Source organism: Myxine glutinosa, chromosome 4, assembly GCF_964187855.1.
Source record: "Myxine glutinosa chromosome 4, kmMyxGlut1.1, whole genome shotgun sequence".
In the NCBI taxonomy this organism is placed as follows: domain Eukaryota; kingdom Metazoa; phylum Chordata; class Myxini; order Myxiniformes; family Myxinidae; genus Myxine; species Myxine glutinosa.
In genome coordinates this window covers 106800191-106823429 of record NC_136264.1, presented here as the reverse complement: position 1 = coordinate 106823429, position 23239 = coordinate 106800191, and the positions used below count along the sequence as shown (strand labels likewise).

Sequence of the window (23239 nt, the reverse complement as noted above, 5' to 3'; positions counted from 1 at the left end):
CATTCAGAACAACCAGGTCAGTTTTGCCCCCTGCATGAAAAGCAGCCCAAACGGTCACCCCACCACCTCCAGCTTGGACTCTTGGCACTATACAATCTTCGTTGTGGGCTTCATGCACTTGTCTGCGCACTCGGACACGGCCATCTTGACGATAGACCAGAAATCAAGAATCGTCACTGAAGGTCACGTGATTCCAGTGTCCTGGCTGCCATTGACGGTGCTCTCTGGCCCACTGCAATCGGCGCTGGCTGTGTTGTCTGGTCAGGCGTGGCTTTCTCAGGGGACGCCTGGCACGATAGGCTGCTTGAACCAGTCGTTGGTTGACTAGCCTTCTGGATACAGGCACATTTGTCAGTTGCTGCCACTCAGCCCTAAGCCGATTACCTGACTTGGTACGGCCATTGCAGACTAACCGGTGCAGCTGGCGATCATCTCTCCTTGTGGTTCTGCGTGGACGTCCTGGCCTCGGTATTGGAGTTGGGACACCCCTCTGAGCATTTCGTTTCAGGATCTTTGACACCTGACCTTGAGTGATGCCATACTGCTGAGCAATATCACGCTGTTTCACGCCAGAATTTCGTAAAGCCACCACTCCATGACAAACGGCATTGTCAAGTTGACGGACCATCTCCAGAGGAAGCGGCAATAACTTTTGTAGACGTGCAGCAGTTGTTTTCCACTAATACAGAACGCAACAACCCTTATATACCCGATTGTGAAGCCAATCGTCAAATGTACCTGTCCTTACATTTTGTCACGCCACCTGTAATATTATCCTGTTATTGACTTCTTGCTGCGAAAGACAATCAGTGACATGGTTCTTTCAACAAAGACATCACCGAAGGGTAAAAGAAACTCACCAGATTGATATACTGAGTTCAGAAAGTAAACCCAAGTCAAGCAAAAAAAAATATTCCATATTAAATGCCAAGTCTGTATCTACCTCATCATGTCAAAATGAATATTTTTTGGAAATTATGACAAAATAATTAAAAATGAAATAGATAAAATATCTAATATATATAAGTATTCAACCCCTGAGTCAATACTTCAAAGAAGCGCCTTTGGTAGTGACTACAGCTTCAAGTCTTCTTGGGTATGTCTGTATCAGCTTGACATACCTAGATTTGGAGAGTTTCTCCCATTCTTCCTTGCAGATTTGCTCAAGCTCTGTCAAGTTGGATGGGGAGTGTTGGTGAACAGCCATCTTCAAATATTTCCACAGATTTTCAATGGGATTCAAGTCTGGGCTTTGACTGGGCCACTCAAAGACTTTCATGTTCTTATTCTAAAGCCATCACAGTGTTGCTTTGGCTGTATGCTTGGGGCCACTGCACTGTTGGAACGTAAATCTTTGCTGCAGTCTAAGGTCTTTTGTACTCTGAAGCAGGATCTCCAAGGATTTGCCTGTATTTGGCTCCATTCATTTTTCTCTCTATCCTTACAAGCCTCCCAATCCCTGCCACTGAATACCATCCCCATAGCATGATGCTGCCACCACCATGCTTCACGGCCCCATCTCAGCCAAGGAACTCTGTAGTTGTCAGGGTAGTCATCGGGTTATTGGTCACCTCCCTGACCAAGGTCCTTCTTGCCTGGTTGCTCAGTTTGTTTGGACGGTCAGCTCTCGGAAGAGTCTGGGTGATTCCATAATCTTTCCATTTCCTAATGATGTAGCTCACTGTACTCTTGGAATCCTTCAACACTTTAGAAATTGTTTAATACTCTTCCCCAGATGGATGCCTCCTCACAATTTGATCTCTGAGTTCTACGGACAGATCCTTGGACTTCATGGTAGAGTATCTGCTCTGACATTCACCGTCAACTGTGGCACCTTATATAAAAAGGTGTGTTTGTTTCTAAATCATGTTCAATCAATTGAATTGGCCACAGGTGGACTCCATGCTAGTTCTAGAGAGATCTCATGGATGATCAAAGGAAATTGGATGCACCTGAACTCAATTTGGAGCGTCTTAGAAAAGGGGTTGAATACTTAGACAAAAGACAGTTCAGCTTTTCATTTTTAATTGTTTTGTAAAATATTTTAGAAAAATATTTCCACTTTGACATTATGGGGTATTATGTGTAGATCTGTGATTGATGCTGTGAAGAGGAACAGGTTGAGATGGTTTGGTCATGGGTTGAGGAAGGATGAAAGTGACTGGTTGAGAAGAGTGATGGAAATGAATGTAGAAGGAAGTCGAGGATGGGGAAGACCGAGAAAGACTTGGCTAAAGATGGTGGAAGAAGAAATGCGGGCAAGGGGGTTAACAAGGAGAGATGTAGAAAATAGGGCAAAATGGAAAAGATCGTCATGGGGACCGCAAGGCTAACCCCCGCTCTAGCAGGGAAAATTGCCTTAAAATGCATGTTGTGTTGTTGTATGTGTAGGTCAGTGACAAAACATCTCAATTTAATCCATTTAAAATTCAGGCTGCAACACAACAAAATGTGAAAAAGTCGAGTGTGAATACTTTCTGAAGGCCACTCGAAGTGGGGGCTTCACAAAGGAAAAGCTACACAACAGTTGCAATGCCTACTGTACAGCCCAGACGTTGCCCAATCTGACTACCATCTGTAGCAAACAATTACCACAGCTTGAGAATATCAAGACAACTGGCTTCGTGTGGCTCCAAACAAGCCCAAAACATTTCGACATTTGAGGCAGGATGAAGCTGATAAATGAGAAGGTACAAATTAATACTGTACTTTGCTCGGAGATTATGTTGAAGAATGATCAGCAGAATGTGTCCCTGTGACTCAGTAAAGCACTGTGGAGAGCAAAGTGGTGCAATTTGACTCGTACACAGTGTTAAACGAGAACGGCACTCGGTGGAGCGCATACCCCCGCCAGGCTGAACAGTTTTTGTTTTGTATCCCACCGACAGGCCGAATCTGGATTCGGACCTGAACCAAAATCGAATGGGCTTGTTCTTGTCACCAAACCTACTCATCCACCAAGTTTAGTCATAACTCGTCGATAACTTTTTAAAATATCATGTTATATATATCGGTTTTCACCCGATCTCTCAATGGTGAAGAATCACTTAAAAATTAAATAAATATTGTATCCGAATCGATATTCAGATCTTCACCAAAATCGAATCTGTTTGTCCTTGTCACACACACAACCGGTCCACCAAGTTTCGTCCAAATCCGTCCACAACGTTTTGAGATATCTTGTTCACAAACAGACAGGGGTGAAAACATAACCTCCATCCACTTTTGGTGGCGGAGGCAATTACGAACTTGAACGCCACTCAGTCGAGCGCATACTCCCGCCGTAGGTCAAGTTGGAATAGTACGATTTCACAATAGTTTGAGGGAGTAGTTCAGTGACAACACAAGACAACACAAGACAGGACAGACACTGCACAGATATATATTTAGAATATATAGAAGATAATGTTAAAAAAAAACAAGGCAATTTCACTTACATTTTCGGATTCAGCGTTCAATTCTATATAGGTGAGTGTATTTTGAGGCATGTGTGACTTCAAATAAAATTGTAAGCCAGAAAAAACGTTCGTTTCATTCCTTAGGGATACAACATGTAAAACTGGCCCAAACGTCAAAACAAAACTCGCTCATTTTAAGTCGTACAAGCTAATGCGACCACTCATTCTTCTGGGAAGAACCTCATGCACATGCTTGCCACACTTATAACTCACCTAGTTCATCACTTTATACATACTTTATACACACTTTATAAGTTCATCAAATACTGACACCGCGATTGACATTCGCTGAAGTAAATGTTGATATCTCTTCTGAGGTAAAAAAAAACAAAAACAAAAAAAACATTTAAAGCATACGTATCAAACGATACATTTTATAAAACGGGGAACATAATACACACTTTGGTGGTTTTAAAATGACAGAATATGTCTATGAGAAAGAAAAAAAAAGAACCTTGAAGATGACGCTGCTAACAAAATACACAGCTCTAACGCACAACCACGAGTTTAAACTACATTTACGACAAATATGAAAACTATTTTCATATCACAATGTTAAATATAGAATATATAGAAGATAATGTTAAAAAAAATGAGCCCTATCTTCCAATGGTAAACAATCCTTCAAAAAATTCCTGGATCCGGAATAATATCTTGAGCTTCACCAAAAACTAATCAATTCTTCCTTATCCCAAGGGCAAACATCCCACCAACTTTCATCCAAATCCGTTTAGAACTTTTCCAGATATCTTGTTCACAAACACACGAACACACACACACACACACACACGAACAGCATGTGTGGTCTGGCGGGAGTAATAAGATATCTCCTCATCCCCACAATACAATTTAGATCTATCTAATTAACTTTGTACTGGATATCTAAACACGTTGGATGCATGGCAGTTACCCACTGTTGATCAGGATCCTTGCAGAAAGTGCTGGTGTTGCACAGGGCTTCTCGGTCATCATTTAAATTAATAAGTACTTATTGCATGCGCATGCACACTTCCCTTCATGTCGAAAGAATGCCGTTCACAAGGAACATGCAAACTACCTGGTGTTCAATTTGCTTAAAGTGTATAAGCTGCTGCCCAGACAGTAACCACACTTTAGATAACAAGCAACATACATCTGGTATAAACGATCCCCAAGAAGACCAGACGATTTGCTACCAACAGTCCAGGCAGGAAAATGGAATTTCATCAGGGTGCAGATCTGATATAGTCAGGTTCACTATGTTTTTTCGTTCAATTTTTTTTGGAGATTACCAAAACTATACATTTTTGGAATATTCAGAGCATGAGGAATCCAAAAACTAATGTTGGCATTTGCGTAGACACTTTTGCGAAAATGACACTCAGGACAGTGATGAAGATCTGTAAAAGCATATTCCTGAATGGTATAGACCTAGTACTTATTAATCCTGTGTATAGGACTTATAGTTCAATCTGATACTAACAAGACTGCTTTCTTGCTTTATAAACCCATACCTATAACTTCAAAGGACTTGCAATATTATGTATTGTGGTGCTGTGCACACACGACTCGATTGCCAGAGAGGTAGGCCACAACGCGTGGATACAAACAAGAGTCTTTATTACAAGCTCGCATATCAGCACTGGGCGGGCTCGAGCTTAGAGCCCGCATATATGTCCCGAGGCCACGCCTTGCCCCCGGGCGTGGCCGATCGGCCGAAAGGCGGGGCATGTATTTCAGTTCCTCGCCTGGACGCTCGCGCCACCCACTGGTGCGCGGAATTATTGACCCTTGTGCCCGCCACACGCGCCCCCCCAGAATTCCTGCGCACCTGAAGGGTGAGCTTGCGGGGAAGCCGGATGACCCGGCCGCAACGCCCCCTGGCGAAGCGTGCAGGGCTGGGGGGTAGCGGGACGGCGGGGCTGGGGGGTGCCGGGGGTCTGACCGCCGGGGGGCGGCCTCGACGCAGAGGCAGAGCTGCTTGTGGGGGGTGGTCCAGATCGAGGTGGGCCGGCTTGAGGCGGTCCACGGAGATATGATCCGGGGCACCGCCGATGTCCACGGTGAAATGTTTGTCCCCGGTCTCCAGCACGCGGTAGGGCCCGTCGTACGGGGGCCGTAGCGGTGCCCAGTGGGCGTCGTGCCGGACGAAAACGTACTCCGCCGTGCGAAGCTCCGGGGCGACGTGGGAGGACGGGCAACCGTGGTGTGCCGTCGGCACCGGGGCGAACTTCCGGGCAGTCTCCTGCAGGGTGGAGCGCTGTTGCGCCGTGGACCAAGGAGCCGTGGAGTCGGGGATAAATTCGCCCGGTACCCGCAGCGGTTGTCCGAAGACCAGCTCCACCGAGGACGCACACAGGTCGTCCTTGGGCGCCGTCCTGAGGCCCAGGGGAGCCTGTCGGCCCAGCTGCCGTCGTGGAGGCTGGCCCGTAGCGCGGCCTTCATCGAGCGATGAAAGCGTTCGCACAGGCCGTTGGCCTGGGGGTGGTAGGCCGTGGCGCGGTGCAGTTTGACGCCGAGCCCTTGCGCCACCGTGCCCCAGAGCTCCGAGGTGAACTGGGGGCTGCGGTCGGACGAGATGTCCAAGGGGGCACCGAACCGGGCAACCCAAGTGGCGATGAAGGCTTGCGCCACATCAGCCGCAGACGTCGCCGCCAATGGAATGGCCTCCGGCCACCGTGTGGTGCGGTCCACCATGGTGGGGAGGTGGATGAACCCCCACGTGGGGGGCAGAGGTCCCACCAAGTCGACGTGGACGTGGTCGAACCGAAGCTCGGGCACCGTAAACGGGGCCAACGGGGCCTGGGTGTGGTGGTGGACCTTTGCGCGCTGGCACGCGAGGCACGTCCTGGCCCAGTCACGGACGTCCTTCCTGAGGCCATGCCAGACTAACTTCGCCGCGACGAGCTTCTGGGAGGCCTTCGTGCCCGGGTGGGACAGGCCGTGGATGGCGTCGAAAACTGGGCGCTGCCAGCCAGCGGGCACGATGGGGCGAGGCCGGCCGAGGGAGACGTCGCACAGGAGAGCCGCGCCCGCGACGTCGAACGGCATCTCGGTGACACGGAGGCCCGTGACGGCAGTCCGCAAGGCCTGGACACCGGGGTCGGCGGTCTGGTCCTCCGCCATCTGGGCATAGTCGATCCCGAGGTGGACCGTGTGGGCGACGGACCGGGAAAGGCAATCCGCCACCGGGTTGTCTTTACCCGCGACGTGACGGATGTCGTCGTGTCCTCGGACACGGCAGAGAGGTAACGTTGCTGCCGGGCCGACCTGGCTTGGTGACCTTGGCCATCGCGAACACAAGGGGCTTGTGATCAACGAAAGCCTTGAACGGGCGGCCCTCGAGCAGATGGCGGAAGTGTCGGACCGCCAGGTGGAGCCCGAGCAGCTCGCAGTCGAAGGTGCTGTAGCGGCGTTCGTGCGGGCGCTGCTGCCGGCTAAAAAACGCCAGGGGCTGCCAAGCACCACGCACCCACTGCTCGCGCACCGCGCCCACCCCGTAGTCCGACGCGTCGGTGGTGAGGGCGATCGGTGCATCGGGCGCCGGGTGCGCCAGCATGGTGGCGTTGGCCAAGGCCAGCTTTGCGCCCGCAAATGCCGCGGCCATCGGCTCCGACCAGGCGATGTCAACTTTGCCAGGCTTCCCCCGGAGGGCCTCGTGCAGGGGGCCTTAGGAGCTGGGCGACGCGGGGCACGAAGCGGTGGTAAAAATTGACGATGCCCAGGAATTCCTGGGGCGCGGAAAACTCTTAACCCTCCACCTTGGCCGGTAAAGGGACGGCCCCGTGCCTGGTGATGCGGTGCCCCAAGAAGTCGATGGCGGCGACGCCGAAGCGGCACTTTGCAGGGTTGATGATCAGGCCAGGCTGGCCCAGGCGTTCGAAAAGCGTGCTGAGGTGGAGCAGGTGCTCTTCCCAGGACGCGCTCGCGACTAGGATGTCGTCCAGTTAGACATAGATGAAAGGTAAGTCGCGCAAGACGCTGTCCATGAGCCGCTGGAACGCCTGGGCCGCATTCTTCAACCCAAAAGGCATCCGCAGGAACTCAAAGAGGCCGAAAGGGGTGAAGACAGCCGTCTTTGGGACATCGTCCGGTTGTACGGGGACCTGGTGGTAGCCCCGGATGAGGTCCACCTTGGAGAACATGGTCGTGTTTGCCAACCGGGCGGAAAAGTCTTGGATATGCGGGACCGGGTAGCGGTCGGGGGTGGTGGCATCATTGAGCCGGCGGTAGTCACCGCACGGCCGCCATCCGCCGCCGGGCTTCGGCACAATGTGCAGAGGAGAGGCCCAAGCGCTGTTGGAGCGCCGTACGATACCCAGCCGTTCCAGCGTGGTGAACTCCGCTTTCGCCACGGCGAGCTTCGTGGGGTCGAGGCGGCGTGCCCGGGCGTAGACCGGCGGCCCGACCGTGGGGATATGGTGCTCCACCCCGTGTTTGACGGCCACCGCTGAAAAGGTGGGCCGCGTGAGGGCCGGGAAACTGGCGAGGAGGCGGGTAAACTCGTCCGCTGCCGGAAGCGTACAGACTAACCTCGCCGGGACGGAACCTTTCAGCAAGCCGCTTGGCAAGCTGCTCGGTGAGCCGCTCAGCGAGCTGCTCAACGAGCCGCTTAGCGAACAAGCGAGCGAGCTGAAGGTTTCGGCCTGGACGAGACGTCTGCGCTTAACGTCGACCAACAGCCCATGCGCACATAGGAGGTCCGCGCCGAGCAGGGCCATTGGCATGCTGGCGGTGACGAACGACCATTGAAAGCGCTGCCCTCCGAACCGCAGTGAGAGGCAACGCTTCCCGAATGTGCGGATGGGTGTACCGTTGGCGGCAAGCAAAGCGGAGACCCGGCCCGCAGCTTGCTTGTCAGACGCGGAGGCAGGGAGGACGCTTACCTGCGCTCCCGTGTCGCAAAGAAAACGGCGCCCGGACGAGGTGTCCATGATGAACAGGAGGCTGCCGGAGTGGCCGACGCTCATGGCCGCAAGTGAGCGCCGGCCCGGTCGTTTCCCGACCCGTCAAAAGAACATGGCGGGCGGCACGTTTTAGCCTTGCGGCCGAACCTGGCATGGTGGTAGCACCAGGTTTGCGGCGGTGGCCCCCGCGGTGGCGGTGGTGGTGGCGGCGGCGGTAGTGGGCGGGGCGTAGCAGCGGCCACGAGGGAAGCAGGGCGCGCTGTAGCCGCCGCGCCGGGATCCACTACGGCAGCACCGTACACCGACCGCGTGTCACAGGCCGCAAAATACTTGTCGGCCTCTCCAGCCAAGGCGTGGGGTTCCGTTATTTTGGAACCGGCCAGCGCGAGGCGCACCTGAACAGGTAGCTGGCATAGGAAAAGTGCTCGGAATAAGAAATCCGGGCGCTGGTCTCCAAGCAGGGACAGCATGAAATCCATCCGGACGGATGGTCGTGTGTCGCCGAGGGCGGGAAGGTCCAGGAGGCGGTCGGCACGTTCAACCTCCGTGAGCCCGAACGTGGCGAGGAGACGTTTTCAGTGCCTCGTACTTGTGGTCGCCCGGCGGGCGCCGAAGGATGGACACGACGTGGGTGGCAGTGCCGGGCCCGAGGGCGGCGACCACGTGGTAGTACCTGGTCTCGTCCGCCGTGATGCCCCGGAGTTGGAATTGAGCTTCGGCCTGCACAAACCAAACGTCGGCTTGCGCTTCCCAAAACTCTGGGAGTTTTATTGCGACGGCGTTGGTAGCCATGGCGCGTTCGGGGGTCAGCAACGGCTGAACCAATCGGGGTCACCAGTGTTGTGCTGTGCACACACGACTCGATTGCCAGAGAGGTAGGCCACAACACGTGGATACAAACAAGAGTCTTTATTACAAGCTCGCATATCAGCACTGGGCGGGCTCGATCTTCGAGCCCGCATATATGTCCCGAGGCCACGCCTTGCCCCCGGGCGTGGCCGATCGGCCGAAAGGCGGGGCATGTATTTCAGTTCCCCGCCTGGACGCTCACGCCACCCACTGATGCGCGGAATTATTGACCCTTGTGCCTGCCACAGTATTATGTAATACAGTTATATCACAAATGTAAAGACAATGGTTTTCAATTACCTTTGTTTGTTGCTTTTCTATAATCCTGAGCACTATTTTGAGGCCTTTATTGGATTCCTTGACCCAGAAAACATAGGATTAGCATATTTAATTAAGTTTCTTGGTTGACTCGAAGCCGAGATAGCGCAAAATATTTATTTTATGGCGGCCATTTTGAAAACCGAAAATGGCGGCCATGCAGGTGCCTGTGCAAATGCCAACATTGATTTTCGGATTCTCCATGCTCTGATGATTCCAAAAATGTACAGGTTTGCTAATCTCCCAAAATTTTGAACGAAATTATATTTGTTAACATGGTGAACCTGACTATGTTCTTCACTGTCCTGAGTGTCATTTTCGCAAAGGTGTCTATGCAAATGCCAACATTAATTTTTGGATTCCTTATGCTCTGAATATTCCAAAAATGTATAGTTTTGCTAATCTCCAAAAATTTTGAGCGAAATTATATTTGTTAACATAGTGAACCTGACTATTACCTCGATCCACATTTTAACTTCCATCCGAGGGGCGACACACACAGTGACGTATAACCCTACATGAGAAACAACAGTTCAGTTTATAGCTGGGTCGAGATTCAAACTCAGGCTAGTCTGCTCATATGGGAGTAATCATACCTTTATGCTATCCTGCTAACCACCCACATTCACACATTCATATAAACACAAAACGTAAAAAACAAAACAAAATGGGAGTGAAAACCCCAATTCTGTACAGCTTCATCTGACAGATTCAAAACAGCAAAACTCTTGACTAAGCTTGAAAATACCCCAGTGAAAGCTTCTACACTTGAAAAGAGATTTATTACATTTAAAGGGTATTTTAAACACTGTGGGATCGATCTGCGCAACTGAAGCCGGCAGAGTGGATGCCCGGTTGAAATCCATCCGAGGGGCGGCTTTTGATGCACATTGATGAATGCCCCGCCTGTGAAATACACAGAATTAAGTAATCTGAAATCAAGAAGATTTGACAACAGACCTCAATATTGAAATTTTCAAGGGTTCCACTTTCTAATATCAATCGCACACCTTCGTACCATTATATTCATGCTCTTTTATCTCCTGTCTCGTGTTTTCCATCTCGTTCACTTCTAAAAATATAAAAACAATCGGTTTGCACCTTTTGTTTCTTAAACAAGGAGAATGACAATAAGATGCGTTACCTTTTGGGCGTTTCATTTTCCTCGACAGAAAAAATACATCGACGAAAATATTTTGTCACATTATGATGGGAGAGCGTCTGATTTTTAAAATGCAATTAGAATCTAATCACATCCACAACAAGAGGTCTAACAATAAGGCTGGCAGGAATGGCCTACAGGTACACACACTCTCCTCTCAGCTGTTTAGCCTGGGTCCGAATCCCGACCCAGGTATAAACTGTCATCCTGGTTTTTCACAGGTATCGTGATTCATCAATGTGTGTGACGTCCCTCGAATGGACTTCAAATGGACACTCACTCTGCCGGCATCAGTTTGTTGTTGTTAACGATCCCATGGTGTCCTTTGTAAAAAGTATGGGAGCTATCACCTCCATCATAGTCATAGCATTCCAAATTCCAACCCTCACCTTAGTCGAACGACAGGCCTGGCCAGCCAGTACGTGAAATACTTGGGCAAAGCTTTCCCCGACCAACCCCACAATAAAGTGGGAATAATTGTGGTGAAGAAAAGGTCAAGCAATATCCCAGAATGGATACTTTATTCTGTCATGTGTGTAAAGTTAAGGCAGCAACATGCAAATGCTTATTATTACCCCATGCTCGTGAAGCACAAAGAAACAACTTGATTTCAATTTAATGTTATATTTTCGACACAAATCGGAACAGTAAACTTGTAGTTTAGCAGTACTTTGGCATGGAGATCGTTCCAATCATGCATGCTCATGGAGGAGTGAGATAATATACAGTATATAGTATATATATATATATATATATATATTGTCGCGATCCCGGCTGTTCAATGCTTCCAGCCCGGAATACGGACGTTAATGTCCGGGCTTCAAGTAGTCCACGGGGTGGACAAAGAGAACTCAATAAACACAACTGTGTTTTAACCGGCCTCTAGGGGTAGGCACGATGATTTATTGGCTCGATCTCAAAAACAATGGATGGTAACAGAGTGGAATACACAGCACAAAGCCTGCAGGAACTGTCGGCACCCGAAGCTCCAAACACGACACAGGCAATATGACTCACAGTTCCAATCTACGATATCCGGGAATCACTCGTTCTCTTCCGGAGTTACTCACTCTTAAAATACAGAACTATAAACGATCAGCACAACTCGGCTGTCGTGAGGCTTAAAAAATCCCCGTTTTTCTATTTTCCACTCGACGCCTTCGAGCCACGTCCGTCGCACAAGATGGCGGCCGGCTCTCTCACCGTCCACCAATCGCGTGCCGAATCGCCACCCAATCGCGTGAGGCTGGTGAAAGGAGGTCACGTGACGTGGTGGGCGGGGCACTAATTTGGTGAGAACAAGGTTGTTTCTCACAGTCCTCCCCACCTAAGTAAAAAACCCGTCGGATAGACGGCGTTTTGAAACCAGTATTTGTAGTAGGTGCAAATCACATGGCAATATGATGGCGGTAATCGTTAACAGGCTTATACAATGAACAAGGTTTATCCACAACACAATATTAAACACAATACACCACATTAATATCTACCCCACAAGAGTTACACTTCACACAAAGCACAATAGAGAGACAAGGGGGCCAAACTCAAGTTGGGGAAAGCGTTTACAGGAGGGAAAACGGACCGAGGAGCAAGTAGCGTTTCCCGGAACTGGTTTTGGGCAAAGGTCCGACAAAATCAGCGGCAACAAACTGGAAAGGCTGACTGATCACGGGGAGGGGCTTTAGGGGTGCCTTGAAAACCTTCACTCCTTTTCCGAGTCGTTGACAAATGGGACAGCTAGCGCAATAGCGCTTGATGTCTCGCGACATGGCGGGCCATATGAACTGATTCTTGACCTTGGCTAAGGTCTTGGCAGCTCCGACATGACCCGAGGAAATATTGTCATGGGCCAATTGCATGACTGACTGACGATGCCTCCCCGGTACGACAACTCGGTGTCGAACCTTCCACGTCTGGGTGGAGGACATGTTCTTTGGGGAATACTTATGCATCAGCACACCTGCACCATTCACATAGTAGCCTGTTCGTCCCGGCTCGGAGTCGTCTCCCATTTCCCAGAGGATGGCAAGGGTGGGATCGAAGTGCTGATCCTCCACTAAACTGGTTACCGCAGACAATGCGGGAGTGACTTCCGGCCCAGAACTGAGGTCGCTAACCGCCTCGGAGGACTGATCCTCCTCCCCGGATTCGCCGACCGGCGAACACGTAGCTGGGGTCCCCGTGTTACAGGCGGGAGCGGTCCCTGAGGAGCACGGCACCTGAGGTTGGCTTGACGGGAGGCTCGGGTGGACTTCAACTGACGCAACGTCACCGTCGGGAACTGGAGTCGAGGCGCTAGGCTCCTCGGGCCAGAGTGAAGATATGTCTGACTCCGCCACTCTCTCCGCCTGTTTACTCTGGGATCTAGTGACCACCCCACAGGTCAGAGTCAATGACTCCTCCCTGGCCATGGCATCATTGCCAATCAGCAAGGAGACCCCGGGTACCGGGTAGTAGGGTACCACCGCACAGGTCATTGGACCCGTAAAAATGTCATTCCGGACCTCGAGGAGGGCAAGGGGATACCGGCCAGGAACCTGGTTAATGCCCCGAAGGATGATATACTCGCCGGTATAACGCATCTGAGAGGCCGGAACTACCCCCGCCCGGAGAACACACAGTGTCGCCCCAGTATCCCGAAGGTATTGGGCCTCAAACTTCAGCACCGAATCAGGGCCACCCACTAAGGCTGTCCCTGAATAATCCTGATACAGAGGATGAATGGAATTAGCCTCGGTGGCAGTGACCTCTGTCACCGATGCCACCGTCGTGTGCGAGGGCCCAGTTGATGACCTCCACTGACCTCCCTCCGATTTAACAGCAGGGTTGCCTCGGTAGGACGGACTAGCTGGGTTAGAGAAGCAGCGGTCTCCACCGTGCCCCACGCGTTTGCAGAAATCGCACCAGGGCCGTGCCCTGGCCTGCAGCTCGCGACCGCCACCAGTGGAGGGCATCGGAGAACCCTTCCCCTCGATCCAGCCGCCGGGCAGACGGGGGGCGGTCTCGATCGCAGAATCCTCCGTCTTACGACGCGACTGCGTGACTTGCAACATTTTGCACGCCAAAACATGTTTATCAATAAGGTTGACGCAGTCTGACAAGGAAACAGTGTCTTTGTCGACAAGAAACAACGCTAAGTCAGGCGGAAGCTGTTGATCGATACGGTAACGCACCAGGAGTTCCGCAACCGCTTGAGGTAACTCAACCTTGCTCCCCTTGAACCATCTCTGCAGCTGTTCCAACAAGACCCGCGAATGCTCCTCATAGGTTTGACTGGACTGACGAGTCCAACTGAAAAAATTACGCCTATAAATACACGCGGACACCGCATAGGCGTTCAAAATCTCGGCCTTCAATTTCCTGTATTTGTTTGCGTCCTCGGTTGCCATCCTCGCATATACCTCCCTCGCCTTCTCAGATAGATGGCTAACAAGATGGCCGACCCACAAGCTCTCATCAATGCCACCGGAAGCCAACAACTTCTCCGCCATCTCCAGATACGCTTCTGGCTTCGTGTCTCCCGTCCAGTCCGGCAAACGAACATGAACAGTTTCCGGGACGCTTGCAGCAGACACCTCTGCCCGCAGTCGTTCAGTCAACATTCGCAACTCATGCTCTCTGACGCGTTCAGCTTCTGCTGCCGCATGCTCTCTCTCTGCTGCCGCATGCTCTCTCTCTGCTGCCGCATGCTCTCTCTCTGCTGCCGCCTGCTCTCGGTCTTCTCGCTTAATACGCTCTGCCTCTGCCCTGTCATTCTCCCTGTTATACATGTCGAGTTGTTGAACCGGAGTCAGCCCGGTCCAGAAGGTCGAACGCATGCATTTAGTCATGATGGGATCGCTTCCTAACATATCGGGTTTAGTGACCGGGTCAAGGCTGATTGCGTCGCTCACATCGCCACCCACGTGACTGTCAACATGATCAGGTTGAACTCTCACTTCTCTGGTCGACATAGCTTGGCTACGAGTTATCATAAGACAAGGCACAAAACACTGAGTCTAAAAGGAGGCTGGATCGAAATATTTCAGCAATATCTTTCACCACATGGGACGGCAATTCACCCAGGGGAGGCAAACAATATTGGGGTGGTACACGTAATTCAAACACAACGCTCTGTTGGGGAAATACGACACGAACTACACAATATCACCAACGCACATCAAATTGCCAATGAGAAAAATGCAACGTACAAATAACTCACGTTTTTTTTTTTTTTTTTTTTTTTTTTTTTTTTTTTTTTTTTTTTTTTTTTTGATGATGTCGGTTTGTTTGGAGGGATCCGGAAACTATTCACTTATCCGGTAGTGAAGTACCACACAAGATAGCGTCCTATGGTGAGAAAGTTCCTCCAAGATGGCGTCTGCTGGTGAGAAGGTTCCTCCAAGATGGCGTCTGCTGGTGAGAAGGTTCCTCCAAGATGGCGTCTGCTGGTGAGAAGGTTCCTCCAAGATGGCGTCTGCTGGTGAGAAGGTTCCTCCAAGATGGTGTCTGCTGGTGAGAAAGTTCCTCCAAGATGGCGTCTGCTGGTGAGGAAACGATGAGCAGATGCAGGAAGATGTCGTCCACTGCAGAATTCCCGTCTCAGTTCGAATGTCTCTTACTTGAATAATCCTTGGACGAGCAACCCATTTGTCGCGATCCCGGCTGTTCAATGCTTCCAGCCCGGAATACTGACGTTAATGTCCGGGCTTCAAGTAGTCCACGGGGTGGACAAAGAGAACTCAATAAACACAACTGTGTTTTAACCGGCCTCTAGGGGTAGGCACGATGATTTATTGGCTCGATCTCAAAAACAATGGATGGTAACAGAGTGGAATACACAGCACAAAGCCTGCAGGAACTGTCGGCACCCGAAGCTCCAAACACGACACAGGCAATATGACTCACAGTTCCAATCTACGATATCCGGGAATCACTCGTTCTCTTCCGGAGTTACTCACTCTTAAAATACAGAACTATAAACGATCAGCACAACTCGGCTGTCGTGAGGCTTAAAAAATCCCCGTTTTTCTATTTTCCACTCGACGCCTTCGAGCCACGTCCGTCGCACAAGATGGCGGCCGGCTCTCTCACCGTCCACCAATCGCGTGCCGAATCGCCACCCAATCGCGTGAGGCTGAAAGGAGGTCACGTGACGTGGTGGGCGGGGCACTAATTTGGTGAGAACAAGGTTGTTTCTCACAATATATTTATATATATATATATATATATATATATATATATATATATATATATATATATATATATATATATATAATATATTCTCTCTGTCTCTGTCTGTATGACTCCCTCTCTGTGTCAAACAAAACTGAAGATCATTCCGAACAGAAAACTTAAGGTTTATAAGGATGTACAACAGGCATTTTAAGGCCATTTTCCCTGCTAGAGCAGGGGTAGCGGAGCGGGCCCCATGACGATCTTCTCCATTTTGCCCTATTTTCTGCATCTCCCCTTGTTAACCCCCTTGCCCGCATTTCTTCTTCCACCATTTTTAGCCAAGTCTTTCTCGGTCTTCCCCGTCCTCTACTTCCTGCTACATTCATTTCCATCACTCTTCCCAACCAGTCACTTTCATCCTTCCTCAACACATGACCAAACCATCTCAACCTGTTTCTCTTCACAGCATCCATCACACTCTCTATTCCCATCATCGTTCGCAATTCATCATTTGTCTTCCTCTCTCTCAACGATACTCCGCACATCCACCGAACCATTCACATTTCCAACTTTTCCAGCCTTCGTTGCTGCTCTACGTTCATTACCGATGTCTCACTCCCGTGAATTATAACACTTCTCACACATGCACCATACACCTTTCCCTTCAGCTTCAACGACACTCCCCTCCTCATCAGCATGCCACTCAGATCCCGAAACTTCTTCCATGCACATCTCACTCTAGCAACCATTGCAGAGTCTGATCCACCTTCTCCATTCAGCATGTCTCCTAGGTAGCAAAATGTTTTCACACCTTCCAGCTTCACGCCGTCTCCAAGATCCAACTCAACATTTACTCCATCTGCAGCTCCCTCTGTGCACACCTTACACTTGAATGTAGCTGCCACACTGGTTAATGACCCTTTCAAACCACTACATTTTTGATGAACCCACGCAGCGCACATTGTACATTGAATGGAGTTCACTCCAACACCCTTCCTGCACACAGCACACGGCCACTTCCCAGTTCTTTCCACCTCACCACATGCTTTACCACTTGCCATCACCTTCGTCTTTCCGATATTCACCTTCAGACCTTTTGTCTCCATACATTCCTTCCACTTGTTCATCTTCTCCTTCAGTCTATCCATACTTTCTGCAATCGACACCAGATCATCTGCATACAACAACTCCCACGGAAAACCCTCCTTTACGTTCCGAGCCAGCACCTCCATCACAGCTACAAATAGTAGTGGACTTAGTACCAACCCCTGATGCACTCCCACCTTTACCTCAAACTCACCACTGTTCCCGTCCTTCATCCTTGCAGCTATGCGTGCTCTCTCTCGTGCATTGCCATCACTACTCTGATCAACCATTCCTCCACTCCTAACTTACTCAATGTCCATGTCACTACTTCGCGTGGAACCCTCTTCAATGCTTTCTCCAGATCAACAAACCCAAGAAACAACTTCTTCCTCTTCTCCGTGTACTTCTCCTGCAACTGCCTTACAATAAGGAAATAAATGTAATAAAGGAAATAAGTAAGAGGCACGAACTAATGTGACGTGTTAAAAAAACAAAACAAAAAAAACCCCCACCTTTAGAGACAATTTTTCCCCGCAAAGCGGGGGGTGGCCTTTTTCAGGCACCGTGGTTGCTGTTGTTTTTGTTGGTCCCCTTTTTGAAGCAATGTTTTATGGCCGGATGCCCTTCCTGCCGCCAACCCTGTTTGTCGCCTTTTACGACAAACAGGGAATTACCAGTGAACTGGTACTCAATTAGCCGACCTCGGAAGGATGACAAGCTGATTCAACCCCCCTGGCGTTAATTCAGCGATCGACCGGGATTCAAACCCAGGATCCTAGGATCCTAAGCTGGCACCCTAGCCGCTAAGCCAACACCAGGTGTTAAATAAGGTTTTTTGGGGGGGTTTTTTTTGTATACTGAATCGAGGCTCGTGAAAGAGCTAACATTTACTTCACAAACAAATCGACCAGACAAACAAAATACACAAAAAGAGGGAGCGGAAGACAAGATGGGGAGAAAAGGGGAAGCACACAAACACAACATCCGAGAGCAGGGAGATGTGTGGAAGGGAGAGGGCCCGGGGGGAGGAGGCATGGGAAGGGGGGGGGGGGAGTATAAAGCACAAGGACACCAAGGACTTCCAGGACAGAAGTTGGTATTTCAAAAAGTGGAATTGGGGTGAAATTAGCGGGGGTAGAAAAGATCAAGGTTTTGGATGGGGGAAGATAAGAGATGGTGGTGAACAGCTGTTTTAAAGACTTGGAGGGTGGAGTGGGATTGAAGAGAGTGAGGGAGTTTGTTCTAGAGGCGGGAGAAAAGAGGAATGAAGGAGTGAAGGTGAGCAGAGAGTCTTGATTTTGGCAGTTTAACCAAAAGAGGGTTGCAGGCAGATCTTGTGCGACCTGTAGGAATATTTGCGGGACAGAGCCCAGAGAGAGCTGGGGGGGCAAGGCCAGAGAGGAGTCGGTAGAAGACGGAAAGACCACCAACCTGCCTGCGGTGAGTGAGTGAGAGGCCCTTGGAGTTAGCTTCATCGCGGGAGATTCCAATGATTCTGAATGCTTTGGTTTCAACAGCGCGAAGGCAAGCTAGGTGTGAGGCAGGAGCACCAGCCCAGAGGGGAGAGCAGTATTCCATTGAGCTGCGGATGAAAGCCTTGTATGTGGTGAGGAGCTCAGGTGTGCCAAGGAAGGACTGCGCACGACGGAGGATGCCCAGTCGGCGACTGGCTTTGGAGGCCAGATTTGAAATGTGGTTTTTCCAGGAAAGATCATGGCAGATAGTGAGACCCAAAAGCTTGAGTGAGAGAACTTCTTGGAGAGGATTATTCAGAAAGTGGATGGGAGGGTTGTCCAGTCGGTCTTTTCGGAGAGACATCGTAAGAGTGTGAGATTTGTCAGGATTGAAAGACATGTTCCACTTGTTTGCCCAGTCTGTGATTTTGTCAAGGTCTGCAGAGAGTGAGGAGGCTGCAGACTGCCGATCTGAGGGATGAAGAATGGAGCGACAGAGAGTAGAGTCGTCAGCAAAGAGATAGAGAGGATTTTCAAGAGAGTCAGAGAGATCATTGATGAAGACCAGAAAAAGCACAGGGCCCAGAACACTGCCTTGGGGAACTCCAGCCTGAACAGGAAGAGGAGATGAGAGAAACCCATTCAGGGCCACACGTTGACTACGACTAGAGAGGAAGTCCGCCAGCCATGCGTGGAGATTTCCATGGATACCAAAAGAGGAGAGTTTGGTGAGCAGAGCGGGGTGCCAGACCGTATCGAAGGCACGTGATATGTCAAGGGAGACTGCTCTAATTTCCTGTTTGGCATTGAGGACCTCCATCCATTGTTGAGAAAGCAGAAGCAGCATGTCCAGAGTGGAGTGTCCAGGTCTGAAACCAAATTGATGATCAGAGATCAAGCCATTGGAGAAGAGGAAAGATTTCATATCTGAAGCAATGATGGATTCCATGATTTTGCTGATAATTGGGAGAAGGCTGATTGGTCTGTAGTTGCTGGGATCTGTTTTTGCACCTTTTTTGTGCAAAGCGGTGATGTTGGCAGATTTCCAAGCAGATGGAAGATGACCTTGAGCAAAAGAGAGGGTGAAGAGAACAGAGAGAGGGAGTGAAAGAGCGGAAGAAGAAGAGCGGAAGAGCGGAAGCGGAAAAAGCGGGAGGTGGTATAAAAGACGCTGCATCAACAGCAGTAAACTTGCGAAATTTTTTTTTCTGATAACCTTAAAAACTAACATTTTATTTCACTTGAATTATATACTTGGAACACTGTAGAACATAAATCGTTTTTTCAAAACTCTTCCGTTTAGCAGTACTTGGACAAGCTATTACAGCATTTTATGTCATCACGAACGATCACATTTGCCACTCATAGACCCTGCCAATGTTCTCGTTTCTCAAGATAGCGTGGGGAAATGTGCTCTATAGACTAACTTATTCATTGTATTGTAATGTGGTTTAAATACAACAACAACAACATGCATTTTAAGGCCATTTTCCCTGCTAGAGCGGGAGTTAGCCTTGCGGTCCCATGACAATCTTCTCCATTTTGCCCTATTTTCTGCATCTCTCTTTGTTAACCCCCTTGCCTGCATTTCTTCTTCCACCATCTTTAGCCAAGTCTTTCTCGGTCTTCCCCGTCCTCTACTTCCTTCTACATTAACTTCCATCACTCTTCTCAACCAGTCACTTTCATCCTTCCTCAATACATGACCAAACCATCTCAACCTGTTCCTCTTCACAGCATCAATCACAGGCAATATTCCCATCATCTTTCGCAATTCATCATTTGTCTTTATGTGGTTTTTAATGTGGTTTAAATACCTGGAGCCAATTTGTCTAGATGAATTATCACAATTCCCTGATAACGATATAAGGTGTTTGTGTTTGGTCCACTATGAGAAGTAGAAAAATCATTGAGGGGAAAAGGAGAGGGCTGTCCATGTGATCTATGACAGTTTCATGCATCACTATTTTGCTGTTACAACTGAGGTCTTTTTTTGCAGCGTTCACATCAAACAGGATTGTCAAACATTGTGTCAAACATGATTATTTTCAAAATTGGTCCACCCCAATTAAGATAATGGTTTGCCAGATGGATTTGGCAAAAAGAAAGTATTTCTCAAACATGTGTAGAGATAAGATGTCAATTTTTATTTTCAGTGTGCTCTCGTTCTAAGTTCTCAGGCGTGGTCTATGTTTCCTTGTCCCGAATAATAGTTGATCGTCGCAGACTTACTTGGCAACAGTCGATCGTCCAACATACAACATGTGGAGAACATTGAAGATGAGATCTGTGCAGAATCCATTCTACTCCTACCATTCCAGTACACTTACAAAACTACCTCACTGGCTATCTCATTCCTCCATGACATTTCCAAAAGTGAATCAAGTTGCCAGCATCTGAATTGTGGGAACATGATTGATGTGTCTGCAGTAGAACTGATCTATAGGGAAGGGCTGATCACAGCACTGTGCTTCGCAATTGGTTGACGCGTTGACTGTCCCAGAGGTATTTACGTAGACGCCCAAATGAGTTTTATTCCTTGCTGATCCTGTTCTCTACATCTGTATCGACCAGCACATTGTGACTGCCATGACCAATTGAGCTGTGAAATGCTAACAAGTCATTCACCTTCATACCACCGATGTGTACAATTAGGCTTTACTCAGGCAGCATGCTGTGCCGATTGGAAGATGACTCTCACCTTCTTTTGGTTAATAAGACCAAAATGGCCTACCGCTGTCACAAAGCATTCAGTAATATTCTGCAAGTAAGCCTTGCTGAGGATAATAAGTGCACAATCAACTGCGAATAAATGCTAGCTGACAGTTTGCTGAGAGTTTTAGTTTTTGCCTTTCATCTAACTCGTTTAAACAGCTAACCCCATGAGCGAAGTTGAATATAGATGTCAGCCTACAAATCTCTCGCTGCCTCAAGCATGACAGCCACAAACACTGGGTTGGCACAAACAATCTTGCTTAACACCTCTCCAGTCTCGAGTGATTCTCAAGTGTGTCATCGATTGAAACGTGACCGGCCATGCCATTGTTGAATTCCTCAGGATTTGTAAGATTCAAAGATCAGCGAAGCCAAACAGGTCATTGAACATGAATCAACCAATCAAGTGGGAGGTTGGTGACAATATCCTGATTTTCACAATATCCAAAATCATATCCTGATTGCACATATTTATTGAGGAACATCCAAGTCAATGACTATTAAGAAATTGTGATGGAAGGAAGAGAAAGGCATGGGGAATAGAAATAAGGAAAAAGCACCTAGGAGTATATATACTCAGAGGCAAAAGTTATTGTGACATGGAATTTTTTCATTGGTAATCTTGTGAATGAATTTTTGGATTTGAACCAGAGAAAGAGTGTGTTAAAATGGTCGAAGAAACGCAACCAATCAGTTGTTGTTCGAATTGCATGAAATTTGCAAGAAGCATGACATATTCGAGAAAAATGGCCAGCAATGTTCACTTTAAAAGGCCAGACAACCAGACGCTTATCATTTCCACTCAATGCAGTCTTAAGAAGTGCAGAAGTCAGAAAAACACCTCTATTCATCGTTCTGGAATAAGTTCGACATGCCACGCCTCGGGGAAAATGACAGATGGAGAGCTATAGGTATGCTTCAGTCTGGTACCTCGCAGCGTGATGTTGCTCGTCGATTCAACGTCCATAGAAACACCATTTGGCACAGCTTCACCAAGCTGACGGTAGGACACGTGTCTACAGGTGCACAGGTGAACGTTACATCAGGCCATGTGTTCTGGAGGGGATCGTTTTGGAGGTGGGGGCGTTATGATCTGGGGTGGGATAACAGCTGCAGCAAGAACGCCAATGATTGTGATTGAGGGGAACTTGAATGCTGTGAGGTACCGAGACGAGATTTTGCAAATGGCCGCTTTACCGTTTTTGCAACAGAACGGCCCTAGAGTGACGTTTCAACACGATAATGCCAGACCACACGTTGCTCGAGTTGTACAGCAGTATCTTAATCAGAACAATGTTAATGTGTTACCCTGGCCTGCAAGATCCCCTGATTTGTCACCCATTGAACATGACTGGGATGAAATGGAGCGACGTTTACGACGTCATCCGAATCCTCCAAAAACGCTGCAGGAACTCCACCAAATCCTTCCTCGGATATGGAATGATCTTCCCAAGGACTTTCATCGACGTTTAGTGGCCTCAATGAGGCGAAGGTGCCAGGCCTGCACCAATGCACAAGGTGGACACACTCGCTACTGACTGTGTGAACTTGCTTGTGAACCCCCTCTTGTGTTGTGGCTCATTTGCATATGCCAGGTGCACTGTTCTTATGGACTGTTGATCGTTACCATACCTTGAAACATTTGTCTTTCCATGTAATAACATTTCATTCGCGGCAGTAAAAGTTTAACACTGATTCTGTTTGTTGTTTGTGTGTCACAATAACTTTTGCCTTTGAGTATATATATATAACCACCTTTAGAGGCCATTTTTTCCCCGCAAAGCGGGGGTTGGCCTTTTTCGGGCACCGTGGTTGTTGTTGTTTTGGGGTCCCCTTTTTGAAGCAATGTTTTATGGCCGGATGCCCTTCCTGCTTCCTTTTACGGCCTTCCTTACACCTAGGAGTAACCACCTTTAGAGGCCATTTTTTAGTACACCTAGGAGTGTAAAAAGAAAAAGATAGTTGGAAGAATAAAGGATTGAGGAGAAGAGAGAAGTCAATATTCTGCCATTCTTTTCCTTGTATAATTACAGGGAGTGGACAAAAAAATGGAACTACCTGGGTAAATGAGTGACACCAAGCAATGGCTTTCACACAGGTGTGGCCCATGTGTTAGTTAAGCAAATAACATCCCAGCATGCTTCGGGATATGTA

The 23239-nt window shown here is 48.9% G+C and overlaps 1 protein-coding gene across 15 annotated transcripts in view; it reads right to left on the bottom strand.

The window, feature by feature from the left end:
• The window catches only part of SLC29A3 (solute carrier family 29 member 3), a 139954-nt gene that overhangs the window by 83668 nt on the left and 33047 nt on the right, over positions 1–23239 (bottom strand). The window contains exon 1 of one of the 15 annotated variants that reach the window (XM_068102426.2): positions 20603–20779. The exons of the other annotated variants lie outside the window; for them this stretch is intronic. Coding sequence (XP_067958527.2) covers positions 20603–20634 — 32 coding nt within the window. The 5' untranslated portion in view covers positions 20635–20779. Of the gene's footprint in view, positions 1–20602; positions 20780–23239 lie in introns of those variants that run through there. 15 annotated transcript variants of the gene reach the window in all.